Here is a 16,915-nt window from a genome sequence, read left to right as displayed (position 1 = left end):
CCCGGGCAATGAATGGAGCCAGGCGGGGGAGGGGGGGGGGGGGCGGGGACCTGCCGCTACCGCGGCCAATGGTGTCCGGGGGCGAGGCGGGCGAGCCCCGAGGCACGCCGGGAGGTGTAGTTCTCCTCCAGCCACAGCCTGCCCGGAGCCTCCGCAGCCGGAACTACAGTCCCCAGGCGGCGGCGCGGGGCGGGCACGCCCGGCCCCCGCCCCCGCCGCGGTACCTCAGCGCAGCGCGGTCGCGGCGGCAGTCGCGCCGTAGAGGTGACCTCGAGGGTGACGGACCCGCCGCTCCTCTCAGCCATGGTCGGTGCCGCTCCCTGGGCCGGGGCCTCTTGAAGCGGTGGTCGGGGTGGGAGGAGGGCCGGGCTGCGCCCCCACGCCGGGGCCGTTGGGGCGGGGGGCTTCCGTCTTGGTGGCGGGGTCCGCGAAATGGCGCCGGCTCCCCCTCCCCTCCTCACCGGGCGGCCCCTGCTGCCGAGCTGCCCGCGTCGCCGCCGCCAGGCCCCGGGGGTGACGGGGAGGTGGTCTGGGTGCCCGGGGGGGAGCGAGTCCTGCAGGCCGGGACCGGGGGGTCGGTGCCGGCGCCCGCAAGGCCGGCCCAGCGTCGTCTTTTCCTTCACCGACCTGCCGGGGAGGGACGCGAGTCGGGTGGTGGCCCCGAGGGCGTCGCGGCTTGGCGCTGGCCCCTCGGTTTCAGCGCACGGTTTTCCCTGGAGCCTGCCCCTCGCCCGGCCCCGCGGCCGGCGGCTTTGCCTTCGAGCGGGGGGGGGTGTCTGCTCCGTGATTTTCTGGTTTTGGGTTTTCGGTGCAATTCAGTGTCAGCTCAAGGGGAAATAATGCCTGCCAGATGTTTCCCTCTTGTTTTATCCCTGCTTGCTGTCGGAAATCCAGCTAGTTGTGTAGGTTCTCCACATTGTCCGGGAGTCCTAGCTCTGTCCTGAGGTTGCACAAGGTGAACTCGAGTTCCTGGCTTTTCTGTGGCATCTGTATATGCGTGCACTCAAACTTGCATAGGGACCTTGCTTGCCTTTATAACCATGAAAATCGCCATGTTTTTCTAGACTTCATACCCTGTTACTCAAACCGTTTCTTTTGGCGTTTTGCTGTAGAAAAGACGATCGTGGGCATCTTTGCGTATTATTTCAGCTATTTAAAAAAAAAAATACAGAAACCTGTAAACCTTATCTATTGTAATTCTTTACTTTTATTTCCGTTCAAAGTATGGATTCTCAGGAGTGACCAAAAAAAGCATCACGTTTTATTTTGTACTTGAGTTCTTTTGAAACATTGACTGCCATGGATTCGCTCATCTCCAGGAGAGCTGCTGTTTGAAACTTACTTGGATGCCTATACCTTTTAGAATGTCCGTCGTTTTTCTGTTACTTTCACTACTCTAATCATGTATTTGGAGCTGGGCAAAGGCTTTAAACTTCTGAAACAAAATCGTGTCTATTGATTCAACTGCTGTTAGCTAAATGACACTGAAAGAGTTTTTAAGGGCACCTGTCAGAAGGTCATTTCTAAAGGAAAGAACTCCCTTGGAATTCAGTCTATGAACCACAAGACTGCTAGGCTGCTGAAGTGCACAGCTGTCTTGCTGTTACTTTCTTCCACACTTCCAAATACATTTATTATCACTACAACGTTGCTTTAAAGAGGGAAGGGCAAAGGGATAGTTTGTTAGGTGGGCTTTAGACTTCTGAGGAGATACAGTTTAATGCTTAAAGCATTCTTATTAAGCAAGGTGGGATAGCTTAGTTGGCTGTAATATTCAGGAATAACATTAGGTTGATGATATTTTACAGACAGTTATCAGTAGTAATGTTTATAGAGGTCTTTTATAACTGTAATCAGTAATGCAAAGTCCATCACTTGTGTAGACAGGACATAGATTTTTCTCATTCCTACATTCGATTGACTGTGGGTTATATCATATTACACTTTTACTTACCTTTGTAACCTCTTGAATCAGTTTTGCAGCGTAGTGCTATTTTCATATATGGCACTACAGGTCTGCTAGTACAAGCAATAATCACAGAGATAATTTAGGCACGGCATTCTTAAGCCAAAGTGCATTTGGGGGAGGGAATGAAGCCCACAGCTTCCTGATTTGATATTGGAAGCTTTATTTTTATCTGAGATAATTTAGGAGGGGGAGAAATGGTACTTGTATGCTGAATTAGAGAGACATGCTATCTGGGAATGCAATGTTCTCTTCCTTTTTATTGTTACCTTTACTACTCTTTAAAGTTTCCTAAAACTGCTTAACCTGTACATCAGCTGTACGTGAAGAAGGGAAAGCTTTGAAACTTAAGTAGTTCAGTTAGATGTTATCTAATTTGTCCTCTAGCTTTTGTATACCTCAGAGAGAGTAAAGGTCACCTCTGTAGCTACCATAGTGTGAAAGTATTCTTATTGTAGCCCAGTGCAGGAGCCAAGTCACGCATTAAAGTGCCTGAACATGAATATGTGGAACCTACAACTTCCATTGGGGAGCTACTAATTTCTCTAAACATCCAACCACTAAAATAACCTCAGATGCTAATTGATACCAATTTCATACGTTACGTAAGTTCTCCAGGGAATGTTAACTATATTTTGTAAGAAGCACAACATTTTTGGGTTGTCAGTCAGGAATCAAGAGGGGGCATGAAAATTTCTTTGATACTAATTGCTCACAATTGGTGCAGGGGCAAGGGAGTTCAGGGAAAGCTTGTATGTGGATCCAAAATACTGAAGGCTTGAAGAGAAAAAATACAAGTAGGCAGTACTTACTCCTCACTCCTATTTTAGCTTGTTTTTCTTCCTCCCTCTTCCATCCCAAAATGGGGGGAGAACAGGAAGAATGGTAGTAAGCAAACAATATTTTTGAGAAGGTGGAGCTGAGTCATGGCTGAAGAGTTTATTTTTTTTAACAAGGCTAAATGTCTTAGTTAAGAGGTAGGACTGTTTCAGGTTTTTTTTCCTTTTTATATTCTGCTCCCTTCCTGTTGTTTTGCTAAGTAGTCACTGTGATGCTAGTGGATAGATTGACTTTTATGTTTAAATCAGATTAGATATGAAGTGCTTATACTGGAAAAAATTCTCCTTGACTTTCTGCTTTTGTGATACTAGACTGGCTCACAGGTTGCAAAGGAGAAAAAGCCTAACTTCTTAAAATCTTTAATTCACCTGAAATTCAGAATCACCTCAGATATGTTTCAGATACAATGTAATTCAAAGAAAATGTGTTCTGCTGTCATCTGTGTGAGTTCTGGAGTAGCATGATTCGTATGTGATCATTTTTTATATGGTGCTGATTCGGGATTTTGTCAGGCTGAGGTTTTGCAGCACAGTAATTTTCCAGTACTTAATTTCCTAAGTAATACGATTAGCTGCCTTAAAAGAGTCTTCATTGTTCCCTTTATGTAAATAAAATATAGGTTCTCCTTAAAAACATGCTGAAAATTTTTCTTGAAAAAAAGCATCTTAACCTGTTCTGCCCATCATCATTCAGATATTATAGAACATTTGGACAGTATTACTTCCCTACTCAAGAACACTGTACCAGAATTAGTTTTGAGACTTAAACCAGCCATAATTGATTGTCTGCTCACCTTCCTCTTCCTCATGGAGTTTTGTTGAAGTTTGAGGGATGAGACTCACAGTAGGACAAGTTCAAATGAAAATTTAGCAGTTCAACACCATAACTGGTAGGCATTTAGCCAAATATTCAAATAATCATTCCCATAACAAAGGCAAAATCTGTAAGTTCAGTATTTTAGCTTAATAATTTATGCTCTCATTTTATCTAGTACGTGGTAAAATGGGGTAGGTGGCCTCATTTTTATAGTTACCTAATGCTAGCTTGATTCAGCAGCGCTTGGCTGGTGACTTTTGCATAGAGAATACACTCATGTCCCAAAATGGTTTTCCTATAAATATCAATAACAGGAATGTTTGTTGGAAGAGATCTCTAGAGGTCAGCCAGTCTGTTCTCTTTCTTGCTTTGAGTCTGGAGGTTGTCCAGTCCAGCCTGATGACAAGATTTATGCCACTGCTCAGTCAGGTTGTTATGTGTTTTTTTTTTTATCTGGGTCTTGAAAACCACTAAGGATGAAGGTTGCACAGACTCTCTGGGTACCCTGTTTCAGTGCAGCAATACCACCCTAATCAAGACTTTTTCTCTTAATTCAAAACCATTGCCCCATGTTCTGCCATCTGCCACTGTTGAGAGGTGTTTGGCAACATCATTTTTGTAACATTTCTCAAAGTAGTAGTAGGCTGCTAGTACATCATTCCTTGTCCTCTGCCCTTCTAAGCTGTGCCCAGCTCCCTCAGCCTCATCTTATAGGACATGAACTCTGGGCTGCAAACATCTGAGTAATGCTTTCCTAGACCCTCTTCATCCCTGTGTAACTCTGGGTCCCCAAACTGGACTCAGTATTCCAGCTGCAGACAGCAGCATTAAGTGAAATGCCTACCTTTGCTCTGGAGGCTACACTTTTCATAATGCAGCCCATTGTGCAATTCAGGCACTTCAGACTTAATTAAATGTGGAAGATGTTTTGTCCGTAGTGCAAATGATCATCTTGTAATTCTTTGAAAATGTGGGCATGCGATTCCAACTGGCCGCTTGTAATCTCCTTATTCCTGTCCTAGCATAATCTGCTCCAGCCTTAATGCCTCTAGGGAAAAAGGGAGATAGAAAAAACAGGTTTACAAAATATTGGGTTATAAATGTCCTTTGGCATGTTTTTCCTTTTCAATATTAAATAACCTCTGGAGTTCTCCAAGTTTGCGTTGTGCTTAACAAAATGGACTTTTTCTATAGGGTAAGCCATTCCCCTCCCCCCCATTTGGAATATAGCAATGTGTTGGTAGTCTTCTCCCAGTCTTTTGAAGTTTTGGGTCAGTTCGACAATGGGTAGTTGTGTTATGGATATTAGTGTCTGTATTTGTCCATAATGTAGCTTTTGTCTGTGGATTTGTTAAATTGCTTCATAACAGTTTAGTGAGGCAGTAGTTTTAAGTCCACTAGATTCTGTGGTTTCTGGCATTCATTAAGTCGTTGGTTGCAAGTCAGCATTCAAAATGCTTAATGGAAACAGCCCTCAAAATTGAAATAATCTGAAAACTGGTGAAATGTGGCAGCTCATAAAGTTTCTGTAGTAAGTTTGAAGTATGAATGGGTGATCTAATGAATGGGTATGTGTTGTAATACTTTATGCTAAAAAGGCAGCATTGTTAAAAGGAATATAGTGGTTTTCAAACAGATTGTCGTTCCTGGCATTTTGGAAGCTTATGCAGGAACAATTCTTAGGGATATTTTTGCAAGTGTGGTCTGTTCCTGTAAAAGCAAGTGGAGAAATTTCTGGTGTTTCTAGCAGAACAGAAGTGTCATCCCAGGAGGTCACCCTGAGCAACATTTAGGCATTTGCTTTCATCCAGGTTATGCAATCATAACTTTACTTCTGTAGTAACTGTTAATTTTTACTCCTCTTGGATGGTGTGAGCCTGCACTGTGTAGTGGTGGGTAAGTCTCTGTACCTTTCTTGCAGGGTGAACCCATCAAAGTCCTGGTGACTGGAGCTGCTGGGCAGATTGCTTACTCCTTGCTCTACAGCATTGCCAAGGGAGATGTCTTTGGCAAAGACCAGGTAACTCTTACACTTGAATTATCATTGTCTCTGCAGCTCAGTAATGAATAAGCTAGTGTCAGAACTTCAATCCCCGAGACTTGTTTTCTGTAGACACTCAGAATGGTTTACCGATATACAAGTAATTTATTCTTTAACCAGTGAAAATGGAGTCTTGCTTTGTTACACAAGCTTTCCATTGTTGGTTATGCTGAAGTTTTTCACTTTTCTGTGAATGGATTTTAATTTTTTCACAAGATAGCAGTTTCTAGCAGATACCAAGACAAATTCATTTTCCAAACAGATTATGTGGAACATGCACTAAACTATTTATTTCTTTACAGCCTCTTATTCTTGTGCTGCTGGATATCACCCCTATGATGACTGTATTGGAAGGTGTAGTGATGGAGCTGCAGGACTGTGCTCTACCGCTGCTGAGAGGTGGCCAAAATATTTTTTTCTTATATTTACAAGGTGTTCTAGCACAACTGTTGCATTGATGAGCTCCTATTGCTGGCAGGAAGTTAAGCAGAATAAAATATTAGATGATCCTGTCTTGTTTTTATATTTTGTGGATTATAATTTAATTTAACTTAGGTTGTAAGCTAGGCAGAATGTAGTCAAATGAAGAATTGACTATACAGATACATGGGGTTTGGTTTATATCATCCTGGGTTGTCAGCATGTGCAACAGATTATCAGCTACTTGTGCATTTATGCATTGTATTCTGCCTACTTGTAAAATAACAATGAATCTTCGCATACACTTATATGCCTTTACTAAGTAAAAAAAAAAAAAGTCTTTAGAAGTATCTTCTGCATAAAGACACAATTTGAAAAATCGCTCATCAAGTCATGTAAACAAGTTAAATTCTCAAAAATCTAAAAAAGCAGAAGGGAGACAGTAGATGCTGCTGTAATTATTACAGTACTTTAAAAATGTGTAGCTACCAGCTCTTGTACAAATCAAGCTTTCTTCAGTTGGAACTGTTAAAGGGCAAGGAAAACTTAATTTTTGTTGATACTTGCCACTAAGAAATGTATTGCAAAAGCGAAGATCAGCATATGTGCGTATATGTGTATAGTATGTATATATACATACATATATATATTGAAAAAGAGAGACATGAAAGGTATCTTTTGTTATAGATTTTTCCTGTGTTTTCAGAACTTACATATAAAGCTTTAGATAAATATATGTGTATAAATACTTGTCAGTAAACCGTTTCTAATCTGTGGAGTTAGGGCCAAACGACTGTACTTGCATTTTTGGAAGGGGAAGGTGGTGATTTTGTCAGATCAGGTTATATACTACTAATGAACCAGAGAATATTCCTGTTAACACTTTGCCATGAGTATTTATCTTAGATTTATTTTTTTTTTTTCCCCCCTCGTTTCCTTTTTTTTAGAGGTCATTCCAACAGACAAGGAGGAAGTTGCATTCAAAGACCTTGACATAGCAATTCTGGTTGGCTCCATGCCGAGAAGAGAGGGCATGGAGAGGAAGGATTTACTCAAAGCAAATGTAAAAATTTTCAAGTCTCAGGGTTCAGCCTTGGACAAGTATGCCAAAAAGACTGTCAAGGTGAATATAGAAGCTGACTTTTTAAAGTTAACTCTCTGAGTTATGTAGACATCTAAATACATTGTAGAATGATATTGTGCAAAGAGGAACCTATTCATTTCAGGCATTCCTTTATTTAAGCCCTTATAGTATACCACTGTCAAGGTTATATGTGTATGTTAAATAGGTAGATGATTTAGCCCTTAATTCATTTGGTGAAAAAGGTAAAATTTACATTGTGCTGCTGTAGTTCACATACTCTGAACTAGTTACCAGCAATTCTAAAAAGAAAAAAATAACCTAGGAAAAAAAAAAGCAGTCATCTTCTCATTCTTTCTCTTCTCTGGGACAACTGAATTATCTACATGCAGCTGCCTACTTTACATCCATCTATGGCTTTAACATAATGACCCTTACTTCAGTATCGATATGGAATTAGAGTTGCACAAAAAATGGGCTTTATTTAGGTTATTTGCTTCTTGGTCTTTGGAGCACTGGAAGCTTTTAATTGTTCTCGCTCAGATTCCTTCAGCACAGTTAATGGGATCATGTGGCTGCTCTCCTACTGCTCTTAATCTCAGGCCCAGACTCCAGCTGTGCTTTGTAACTGACTTTTTAATGTCTACTTCCTGTGCTGATGAACTTCCTACTGCTTCTAAAGACTTGTTTGCTTCTTTATACGGTTGGAATAAAAACTATCAATATAACTATTGCAGAGTAATGAAAAATTACTGAACTCACTTTCAAAAGGGGAAAACAAAGGGAGGTTTGCTGATTAGCTTGTGTGATAGAGAATATATGGAGCTTGACATTAATCATTTGAGGTACATTAGGAGATGAAAAATGAATAAAAATCAGTTTTCCATAGTAATAAATTGATCTAAGTTCAGGCAGTATTTTGCTTCTGACTGCCTCTGAACATTGAGATAAGTAACTGTTCTGGCTTTCTTAATTACAAAGCAATTATATAAAGCAGTGGCAGCTAGTTTAGGAACCATTTAAATGGTGATCGTGGATTCACTGTGGGCTGACCAAAGTGCATGTGCTACTTTATCTAGTAGCATGGGATTTGAAGCCAGGCTATGAGTCAGTGTGCAGATCTCCCTAGTAGTCTTGTTCTCTTACACATTTGAATGTCAAATTATAAAGAAGATACCTAGCTAGAAATAGTTTTTCTGTACAGTTATAAAAGACTCTGTGACTATGAACCATGCACATATAACAAGTCTTGTTGAAAACAACAAAGAGATTTATAAAACTTCAGGTTTGGATCGCTTCTTTGAAGGCAAAGCCATGTATTTAACCTGAGGGAGCTGTTCTGCAGAAATAGCTTCTTCAGTTTTTGCTCTTTCCCCTTTTTCATTTTTAGGTCGTGGTTGTTGGGAATCCAGCAAATACTAACTGCCTGATTGCATCAAAGTCAGCCCCATCAATACCAAAGGAAAACTTCAGCTGCTTAACTCGTTTGGATCACAACAGGGCTAAATCTCAGGTACTAAGGTCCCACTCAAAGTAGAATTCTTTCTGTTGTCTTTGCTAAATACAAACAGAATAATTCTTTCAAAGAAGCCTGTGAATACAGAGGCTGAAGTTAATACAATGGACATCTTTCATTTCTGATTAGATTGCTCTGAAACTTGGTGTGACTGCTAATGATGTAAAGAATGTCATTATCTGGGGCAACCACTCTTCCACTCAATATCCAGATGTTAACCATGCGAAGGTCAATGTGAAAGGAAAGGAAGTTGGAGTTTATGAAGCTATAAAAGATGACAGCTGGCTGAAGGGAGACTTTATCCTGGTAAGACCTTGGGGTTTTTTGAGTGGTCATTCTGCAATTCTGCTTTCTCCTAACCTCCTGTGAAGTTGTAAACTATAAAATGACTGAGTGAAGCAGCTCTTCCTATCTCACTGGAATCAGTCATCTTCAGATAGCTTGCCTCTGTCAGTTCCTTCCTTTTGAAAAAATTCAAGACATTATGAAATGTAGGTAAATACTACTAGAAAAAGCCATTTGGAGTGCTAAAATGCTTCAACAAAAATAATTTTGATTAGAACTTAAGTGCAACTCATCTGGCACACAAGAACCAGTAACAGTTCACTATGGTGACTTTTTGGGGCAGCTTTGTAGATGAAGTAGGTTGATCTTCTGTTTGCTGCTCACCACACACAAAAAAAAAGCCCAACAGCCCTCCCCCTGCACATGCATGCACATGCACACTTGTCAAATTTAAATCTGTGGTCTTGTCAGCAACATTTTTGAAAAGTAGTCTGAAAAATCTAGAAGACACCTGTAAATGTTTGAATTAGGGTAGTAATAAATAATAATGTAGGGTAGTAAATAAAAATAATTAATTGATCAAGAGCATGGGCTACCTGCAACACGAAGTGAAACAAGGATTACTGAAAGCCTGTGATGAATGTAACTCCAAGTAGCTCTTCTTTGCTTGTTATTGCAGTGTTACTGACATGCTGACAGCCAGGTACTGTATCTTAGCCAAAGCACCCTTAGCTTGGGACTGAGGCTGTGTTCTGTCATATGACCATGCTCTGTCCCATCTTGGTTTTGGGTATGGCTTATTCCAGTCTATGCTTGTTGCTGCAGAATTAATGATTGTATGCTGGCAACCAAAGTTCATGATGCAGAAAGAAGAAACCTGTCCTTGATCCTGCTGTATCTTATGTGACCAAGGCATGATGATACTGGTTTGGCCTTCTAGGTAGATGGTAATGCTTGCCTATGTGAGAATGCTTTGCCTAAGATAAGGGCCTGATTTAATAATTCCTGCTTTCTCCACTGGGTCTGGTTGACATACCTTACCAAAGCTTATGAAAAAGAAAAAAAAGTTTTAACATGCTATTCTAATTCCAAGAAGTGAAATTCTTAAGTCCAAAATTTCTAAATGTAAACTTGAGTATTGGGAGGTAGGTTTAGCTATCAGGAGTTAATTTTATGCATTAAATATAGTAGGATTGAGACCAGCACGTAGTTTACGTTTGTATTCCCAGAGTTGCTTTGAGACAGCTACTATTATTGATGTATATGAAGTATCTTTGTAAAAGCTTGAGATGTCTGATTGGTATGAAAAGTTAGTGGTCTGCTAGTTGTAAAGTAGGTACTAAGAAATGAGCCAGCCTCTGAAATACTCCATTATGCTCTTGTTTTGGCAAAAATCTTCAAAATGGTATTTGTGGATTGTATGCCATGTTCATTTAGTGATAGAACTGTATCTTGACTGATGAAATTAAATAATATTTTAAGGTAATCTTTCCTTATGGCAATTACTAACAGTGTTTAGACCAAGTCAAGATTTTGCTGCTTTATAATTTAGGTTTTTTTCTTAATTGCAGACTGTTCAGCAACGTGGAGCAGCCGTTATTAAGGCTAGGAAGCTGTCCAGTGCGATGTCAGCTGCCAAAGCTATCTGTGATCATGTGAGGGACATCTGGTTTGGCACTCCAGCGGTAAGATGTTGCTCTTGAGTTGCTCTTGCTTGTTTGCCTGATGCTTTGATGACATGCCTGTGGTTTTGACCTCAAGTGTATGTGTGTTGAGAGGGGGAGGAATCTGTCTTTTTCTGGAATAAAGAGTGTCATAGGAGGTAAAGCATATTGGAAATAAAAATTTCCAATTTCGCTTGTTTCTAGCAATTAAAAATGTATTTATCCATTCCTTTTCTGTTTTTAGGGGGAATTTGTTTCCATGGGAGTAATTTCTGATGGCAATTCTTACGGTGTTCCTGAAGACTTGCTTTATTCATTCCCTGTTGTGATCAAGGTAACTAGACTGTATTAAAATCTTAAGGATCTTCTGCAAGACCTAGTTAAACTGTTGTATGAGCTAGTTAACAGCTGTGCTTTTAGTATGTACTGCAGGTGCTGGGATGTGGGGGTTTTAGCAGTTTTTCACATACAGGACCGTTATTCATCATGTAGTTGTCAAGTAAGTACTGATAGAAAACCAGAATCTTACATAACCAGCAGGTGTGGTTTTGTATTCTTTATCTGAAAACAAATTAAGCTTATGTTTTAAGGCCATAAACTTTGTTTCTTATACTGCCAAGTTTCCTTTGTGCAGGCTGAATGAAGCTTTTTCTCATGTGGAGGGGGTTTTTGTTTGTTTTCAAACAGAACAAGACCTGGAAGTTTGTTGAGGGTCTTCCTATTAACGATTTTTCTCGTGAGAAGATGGATCTGACTGCTAAGGAGTTAGCTGAAGAGAAGGAGACTGCTGTGGAATTCCTCTCCAGTGCATGACTAGGTGGCAAGGAAGTACACAGTCATTTAACAGTGGAAGAATCTAAAAGTCGTCTCTAAGTCTGCTACCAAACACTGTTACTGTATTGAAGTCAACTGTCTGTGGCAATTGTTCATTTTGAAGTTCATATGCTTACTGGTACTGTTGTGCCTATTGAGTCATTAGCAAAAAGGTTATTAAAGAAGTAAAACTAGTTTGTTGACCAAACTTTTGTCTGTTCAGTACTAGTTGCTTTCTGTGTATGAAACAGAATAATTGTTTGCCTTGGCCTTGGCTACTAACGCACAATCTGAGTTTTTATTGGAATTTGGCACTATTGGAACACATCCTAGTCCATGGCCACTTCAGCATCCTATGGTTCAACTGAGCATGAAATTAGAATGCCAGTAGTTCTCCTTGAACCAGTAGTTCAGTGACTCAAGTCTATCACTGGACAGACTCCAAATATATACTGTTCACTCTGGTTATGCTTACAATGTTTGCAATAGAAATATTAAAGATGTTTAATCACATAATGGCTAAGAGTACTCTGTTGCACTTTGTTTGCATGTTTTAGTTATGTAAATAGCAGAATTTGATTGTTACAACATAAAAAAACCCGGAAGGCCTATTTTAAGAAACAGGGAAACTACTTTTAAGAAGCTCTATTGATGACTAGCACTTCCATTTGTCTTTCCCAGGCAAAATTGCTTTACGTAAGCATCAGACACAAAAGCCTAAAGGCAGGTTTGTATTCAAACACTACAGTTCAAAAGCAGTGTTTGTCCTGGAGCTCAGTACTAATTTGATTGTAGATTTAAAGCCTTTTGTCCCATGTGACAAGGACTCACTTAGTTAAGACCAAGTGAGGTTAATATACTTGCTTGAGAATTTTCCTTGTGCAGCGTACAAGCATTTTAACTTTAGGAAGCTATTTCAAATATACTGTAATTCTTTCTTGGCAAACACAGGTGAATGTTGCTGTAACTCTTTAGACTCTGCTTTGTCTGTTCCTACGTAGTAACCCACCTTAGGTAGACTTAAGGGATTTAGACCAAGTTTGTTCTGGGAATTTCTTAGATGTACTACCTGTTCTGTTTGTTTTCTAAGCACCTTAGATACTTCCCATCCTGTTTGCAGAGTGCACACTCTCACAGTAATAGGATTTTTCTTTATACACAATGTCAGTGCTAAGTTGTTGTCTGTCCTGTTCCATTGTAACTATTTCTGCCTTGTACTAAGGTAAATTTGGGGTATGCCATACCTGGAGTCATCTCATTGCACTTTTTTGTTATGTTGTCCTCAAATGCAGATTCAAGAACTGGAACTGTTTTGACAAATAATAATAATAAAAAAAGCCTAAACTGAATGGTTTATTTGAGGGTTTATGAACTAGAATATAAAATAAATCAGTAAACATCAGTAAGCTTATCTTGTAAATAAACCTGCTTTCAGACTGTTCCTGTAGCCATTAAGTACAGTGTCAATGAGGTAGCAAAGATGTAATATATATAAACAGCTAAGAGGGAAAACAAGCTTTTTAGAAACAAGGAATGTCTGCTGCGATACAGGCCAGCTGGAGACAGGGCACTAAGTAAAGACCTTGAATGTTTATGAAGCAGCTGTTGCACGAACTCATGCATTCTTGCAGCCTTAGGGATAGACAAGAAGTATATACACCATATTTTTTCTCTCATTTTCATCCCTTGGAGTTTAGCTGTGGAGAAATGATAAGAAAAATTAATATGTCTGTCTTTTCATGACACTTTGGGAAGTTGTGCAGAAATTTGGGAGATAAGAAAAGCTGCCAGCATGATAACTGCCTTCTGGTGTTCCATACAAGTCAGTAAAATCTCTTTTCAGCATGAACCCAGGGGCCACAGGAATTCATTCCAGTAATTGCCATGCTACAGCTTATTTTAAGACAATGCATTGTACAGTGAATGTTACAGGAGATAGCTACAGTGCACACTGTTGCTCAGTTTAAAAAGACTACAGGCTGAGTAAAGGAATGAGTACACATCTGTGTCTGAAAACCATAAACAAGATGTAGGAAACCCTGCAGGGGTGCGGTACATTTTATGCTGTACCTACCAAAACATCACAATATAGGGAAGAAGCTTTAAAAAAAATAATCTGGAAGATCTTGGCTCTTCAGGGTTTTTTTGCTGTTTGTTTTAAAGCGGTCTTCTCCAGGAGACAACTTACTGCTTTTAAGGTGGTGCTTGTAACACTTGGTGGATCAGAGCAATTGCATGATTAACCTCAGTACTTGGTAGACTATCTCGTTATATATATACCTCCTCAACACTTCAATCTACATTTAACTCCTCTCATATTTTAAGCACTGTTTGTATTTCCTCCAGATTTGTGTGAACTAATTCAACATAAAATCTCTCATCTGCTCATTGATCGTGCATACTACACCACTACTTAGAAACTCTCAAACTAGCAAGCAGTGGATATTCTTTGCATTTCTCAACTCTTCTGTTTTACTTTCTCCAATTATTATACTCCTGTGAGATTGCCTTCTGCTGCAGTTGGCTTACTGTGCCTTGTGTTACTTTGTATAGTCTGCACTGCCTTTGCAGGGCACTTTGCTTCTCTTTTTAGTAGATGGCATATGACAACATCCACTTTTCCTCTGCTTTTCAGGTTGCTAAAATTTTCTAGTACAAGAGGAAACTTCCATGTTGCAATTCCAGACTTATGGTATTAAGTACTTTGCTCTTCATTGAAATGTTTCTATGCTGTGATTTTTTTGAGTGTTTCTGGCTAGAGGTCATGATGTACTTGTTGAGGCTGAGAGCTGGGTTTCTTCATCCTGGAGAAGGAAATGCTCTGCAGAGATCTTGTCAATGACTACCAGATGGGAGGGTACAGAGAAAGCAGAGCCAGGCTCTGTGACACTTTTTGGAAGGTCAAGAGGCAATGGACACACAGGTTGGAACATCAGAAACTGGTTAACCGTATCTGAGGATGATCAAACACTGAAGCAACCAGAGAGACCGTGGAAGCTCCATCCTTGGACCTGACCATGAGCAACCAAGTACAGGTCAGCCCTGTGTTGAGCAGGTGTTTGCACTGAACAACTTCTGACCTATGTAACTGAAAGGTACTGAATATATTCACACCAACTACATCTTTTAAATGACTTAAAATACATAGGTATCCAAAGTTGTTCTTCATTTAGTGTTGAGCCTGTTTGCAGTACATAGTTTCTGTGCAGGAAGGAATTTCACATCCACTTTTCACTCACTGATTACTTCCCCAAGAGAACAAAAAGTAGGACTTCAAACAGAAGTTCCTGAATGAAGACATGCGAGCATTCTTTAACAAATTATTCCTGGGGAAAATTAAGATTTGAATTGTCAAATACACTTCCAGAAGGATTCTAGATGGAGCGGCTGAGAACATTAGGGCTCCTGGCTGTGTCTGGGTGTCAGCAGAAAGGCCCCCAGGGAAGACTGGAAGCTGTTCAACGTGACTGGCATGCTTTGTCACAGAGAGCCTGGAAAACATGGATCCCAAATCCTCTCTTCCTGCCAGTGAAAGCTGTACAAGGCAAGCTGGCTAAGCTGATCTCTGTGCTTTCTTGTCAACTTTTCATTCCCAGCAAGAATTCTTACAAGGAAAAAGAGAAATAAAGTGTTTCCCCAAATGAGCATAGGAGTCTTTTCAAGTTTGTCTTGCATTGTCATTTTCCTGCTGCTGCTATTCCTGCTATTATTTACAGTGACTGCAGGTGAAGCTGGAAACTCCAGCTCTTACAAATTCATCTAAATCAACATTTTGCCAATGCATACCACAGATACTTTCACCCTGGGCATATCTGTAAGGCATCACGTCATATCAAATCAATAGGATTTGAATCTCACTTTGCAGAAAGGAAGACAATATAACTTCTCCAGCAAGTAAAACAGATGCAGCATGGTCTCAAAGCACCAGATGTACAAAACAGAGGAAAGTTGTCCTGGAAGGGTTTATTTGGTTTATGTATTTTTTTCTTTTTCCCCCCATTTCCTGTGGTTTGGGACTTTTTTTACATTTATAGACACATTTGCATTCCAAATAGCAAATCCTAGAGGGTAACTACATCTCAGTTGAAATTAAGGAAGACCTTATGTAAATACAACTATTTGCAACTGAAAATGCTGATATTTTATGTTCAAATACCAAGGTTGTGGTTTTTTTTTTAAATATTTCAACAGCTGTTGTTGCTGTGGAGGTGGTTGGTGGCAACCAGCATGGCTTCCCCATGGGCAAATCATGCCTGACAAATTTGGTGGCTTTTTTATGATGGGATCACAGCATTGGTGGACAAGGGGAGAGCAGCAGATGTCACCTACCTGGACTTCAACATTGTCCTGCAAGACTTCCTGGTCTCTAAATTGGAAAGATACAGATTAGATGGATGCAACACACGGTGGAATTGGCTGAATGATTGATTGCACTCAAAGAGTTGTGGTCAGTGGCTCAATGTCCAAATGGATATCAGTGACAATTGGCTTTCCTCAGGAGTTGGTACTGGGACCAGTGCTGTTTAACATCTTTGTGGGTGACATGGACAGTGGCATTGAATGCACCCTCAGGAAGTCTTCCAGTGACACCAAGCTGTGTGATGTGGCCAACACACTGGAGGGAATAGATGCCATCCAGCGGGACCTTGACAGGCTTGAGAGGTGAGCTTATGCCAAACTCATGAAGTTCAATAAGGCCAAGTGCAAGGTCCTGCATATGGGTTAGGGCAATCCCAAACATAATTACAGGTAGAGCAGAGAATGAACTGACAGCAGTCCTGAGGAGAAGGACTTGGGGGTGTTGATTAATGAGAAGCTCAGCATGAGCAGGCAATGTGCACTTGCAGCCCAGAAAGCCAACCATATCCTGAGCTTCATCAAAGGTAAGAGTGACCAGCAGGTCAAGAGTGGCAATTCTGCCCCTCTACTCAGCTCTCATGAGACCCCACCTGGAGTGCTGTGTCCAGCTCTGGAGCCCTCAACATAAGAAGCACATAGAGCTGTTGGAGCAAGTCCAGAGGAGAGCCACAAAGATGATCAGAGGCTGGAGCACCTCTCCTGTGAAGAGAGGCTGAGAGAGTTGGGGTTGTTCAGCCTGAAGAGAAGGCTCCAGGGAGACCTTAGAGCAGCTTTCCAGTACCTGAAGGGGCTACAGGAAAGCTGGGGAGGGACTTTTGACAAGGGCCTGGAGAGATAGGACAAGGGGTAATGGCTTTAAACTGGGAGACAGCAGATTTAGTTTAGACGTTAGGAAGAAATTCTTTAGTGTGAGGATGGTGAGACGCTGTCACAAGTTGCCCAGGGAAGTTGTGGATGCCCCCTCCTGGAAGTGTTCAAGGCCAGGCTGGATGGGGTTTGGAGTAACCTGGCCAAGTGGGAGGTGTCCCAGCCAATGGCAGGGGGGCTAGAACTAGATGATCTTCAAGGTCCCTTCTAACCCAAGCCATTCTATGATACTATGAACTTCTTCAGT

The 16,915-nt window shown here is 40.8% G+C and overlaps 1 protein-coding gene across 1 annotated transcript; it reads left to right on the top strand.

The window, feature by feature from the left end:
* The first annotated feature begins 206 nt into the window (after positions 1–206).
* MDH1 (malate dehydrogenase 1) lies at positions 207–11,958 on the top strand. The gene is made up of 9 exons (XM_051613287.1): positions 207–306; positions 5,544–5,642; positions 5,966–6,062; positions 7,031–7,206; positions 8,555–8,677; positions 8,810–8,986; positions 10,537–10,650; positions 10,874–10,963; positions 11,317–11,958. The coding sequence occupies exons 1-9, from the start codon at positions 304–306 to the stop codon at positions 11,440–11,442; spliced, it is 1,005 nt and encodes a 334-aa protein (XP_051469247.1). The 5' UTR covers positions 207–303; the 3' UTR covers positions 11,443–11,958.
* Positions 11,959–16,915: the final 4,957 nt, after the last annotated feature.

This window comes from Apus apus, chromosome 3 (assembly GCF_020740795.1).
Source record: "Apus apus isolate bApuApu2 chromosome 3, bApuApu2.pri.cur, whole genome shotgun sequence".
In the NCBI taxonomy this organism is placed as follows: Eukaryota; Metazoa; Chordata; class Aves; order Apodiformes; family Apodidae; genus Apus; species Apus apus.
This window is presented reverse-complemented; position numbering and strand designations above follow the sequence as displayed.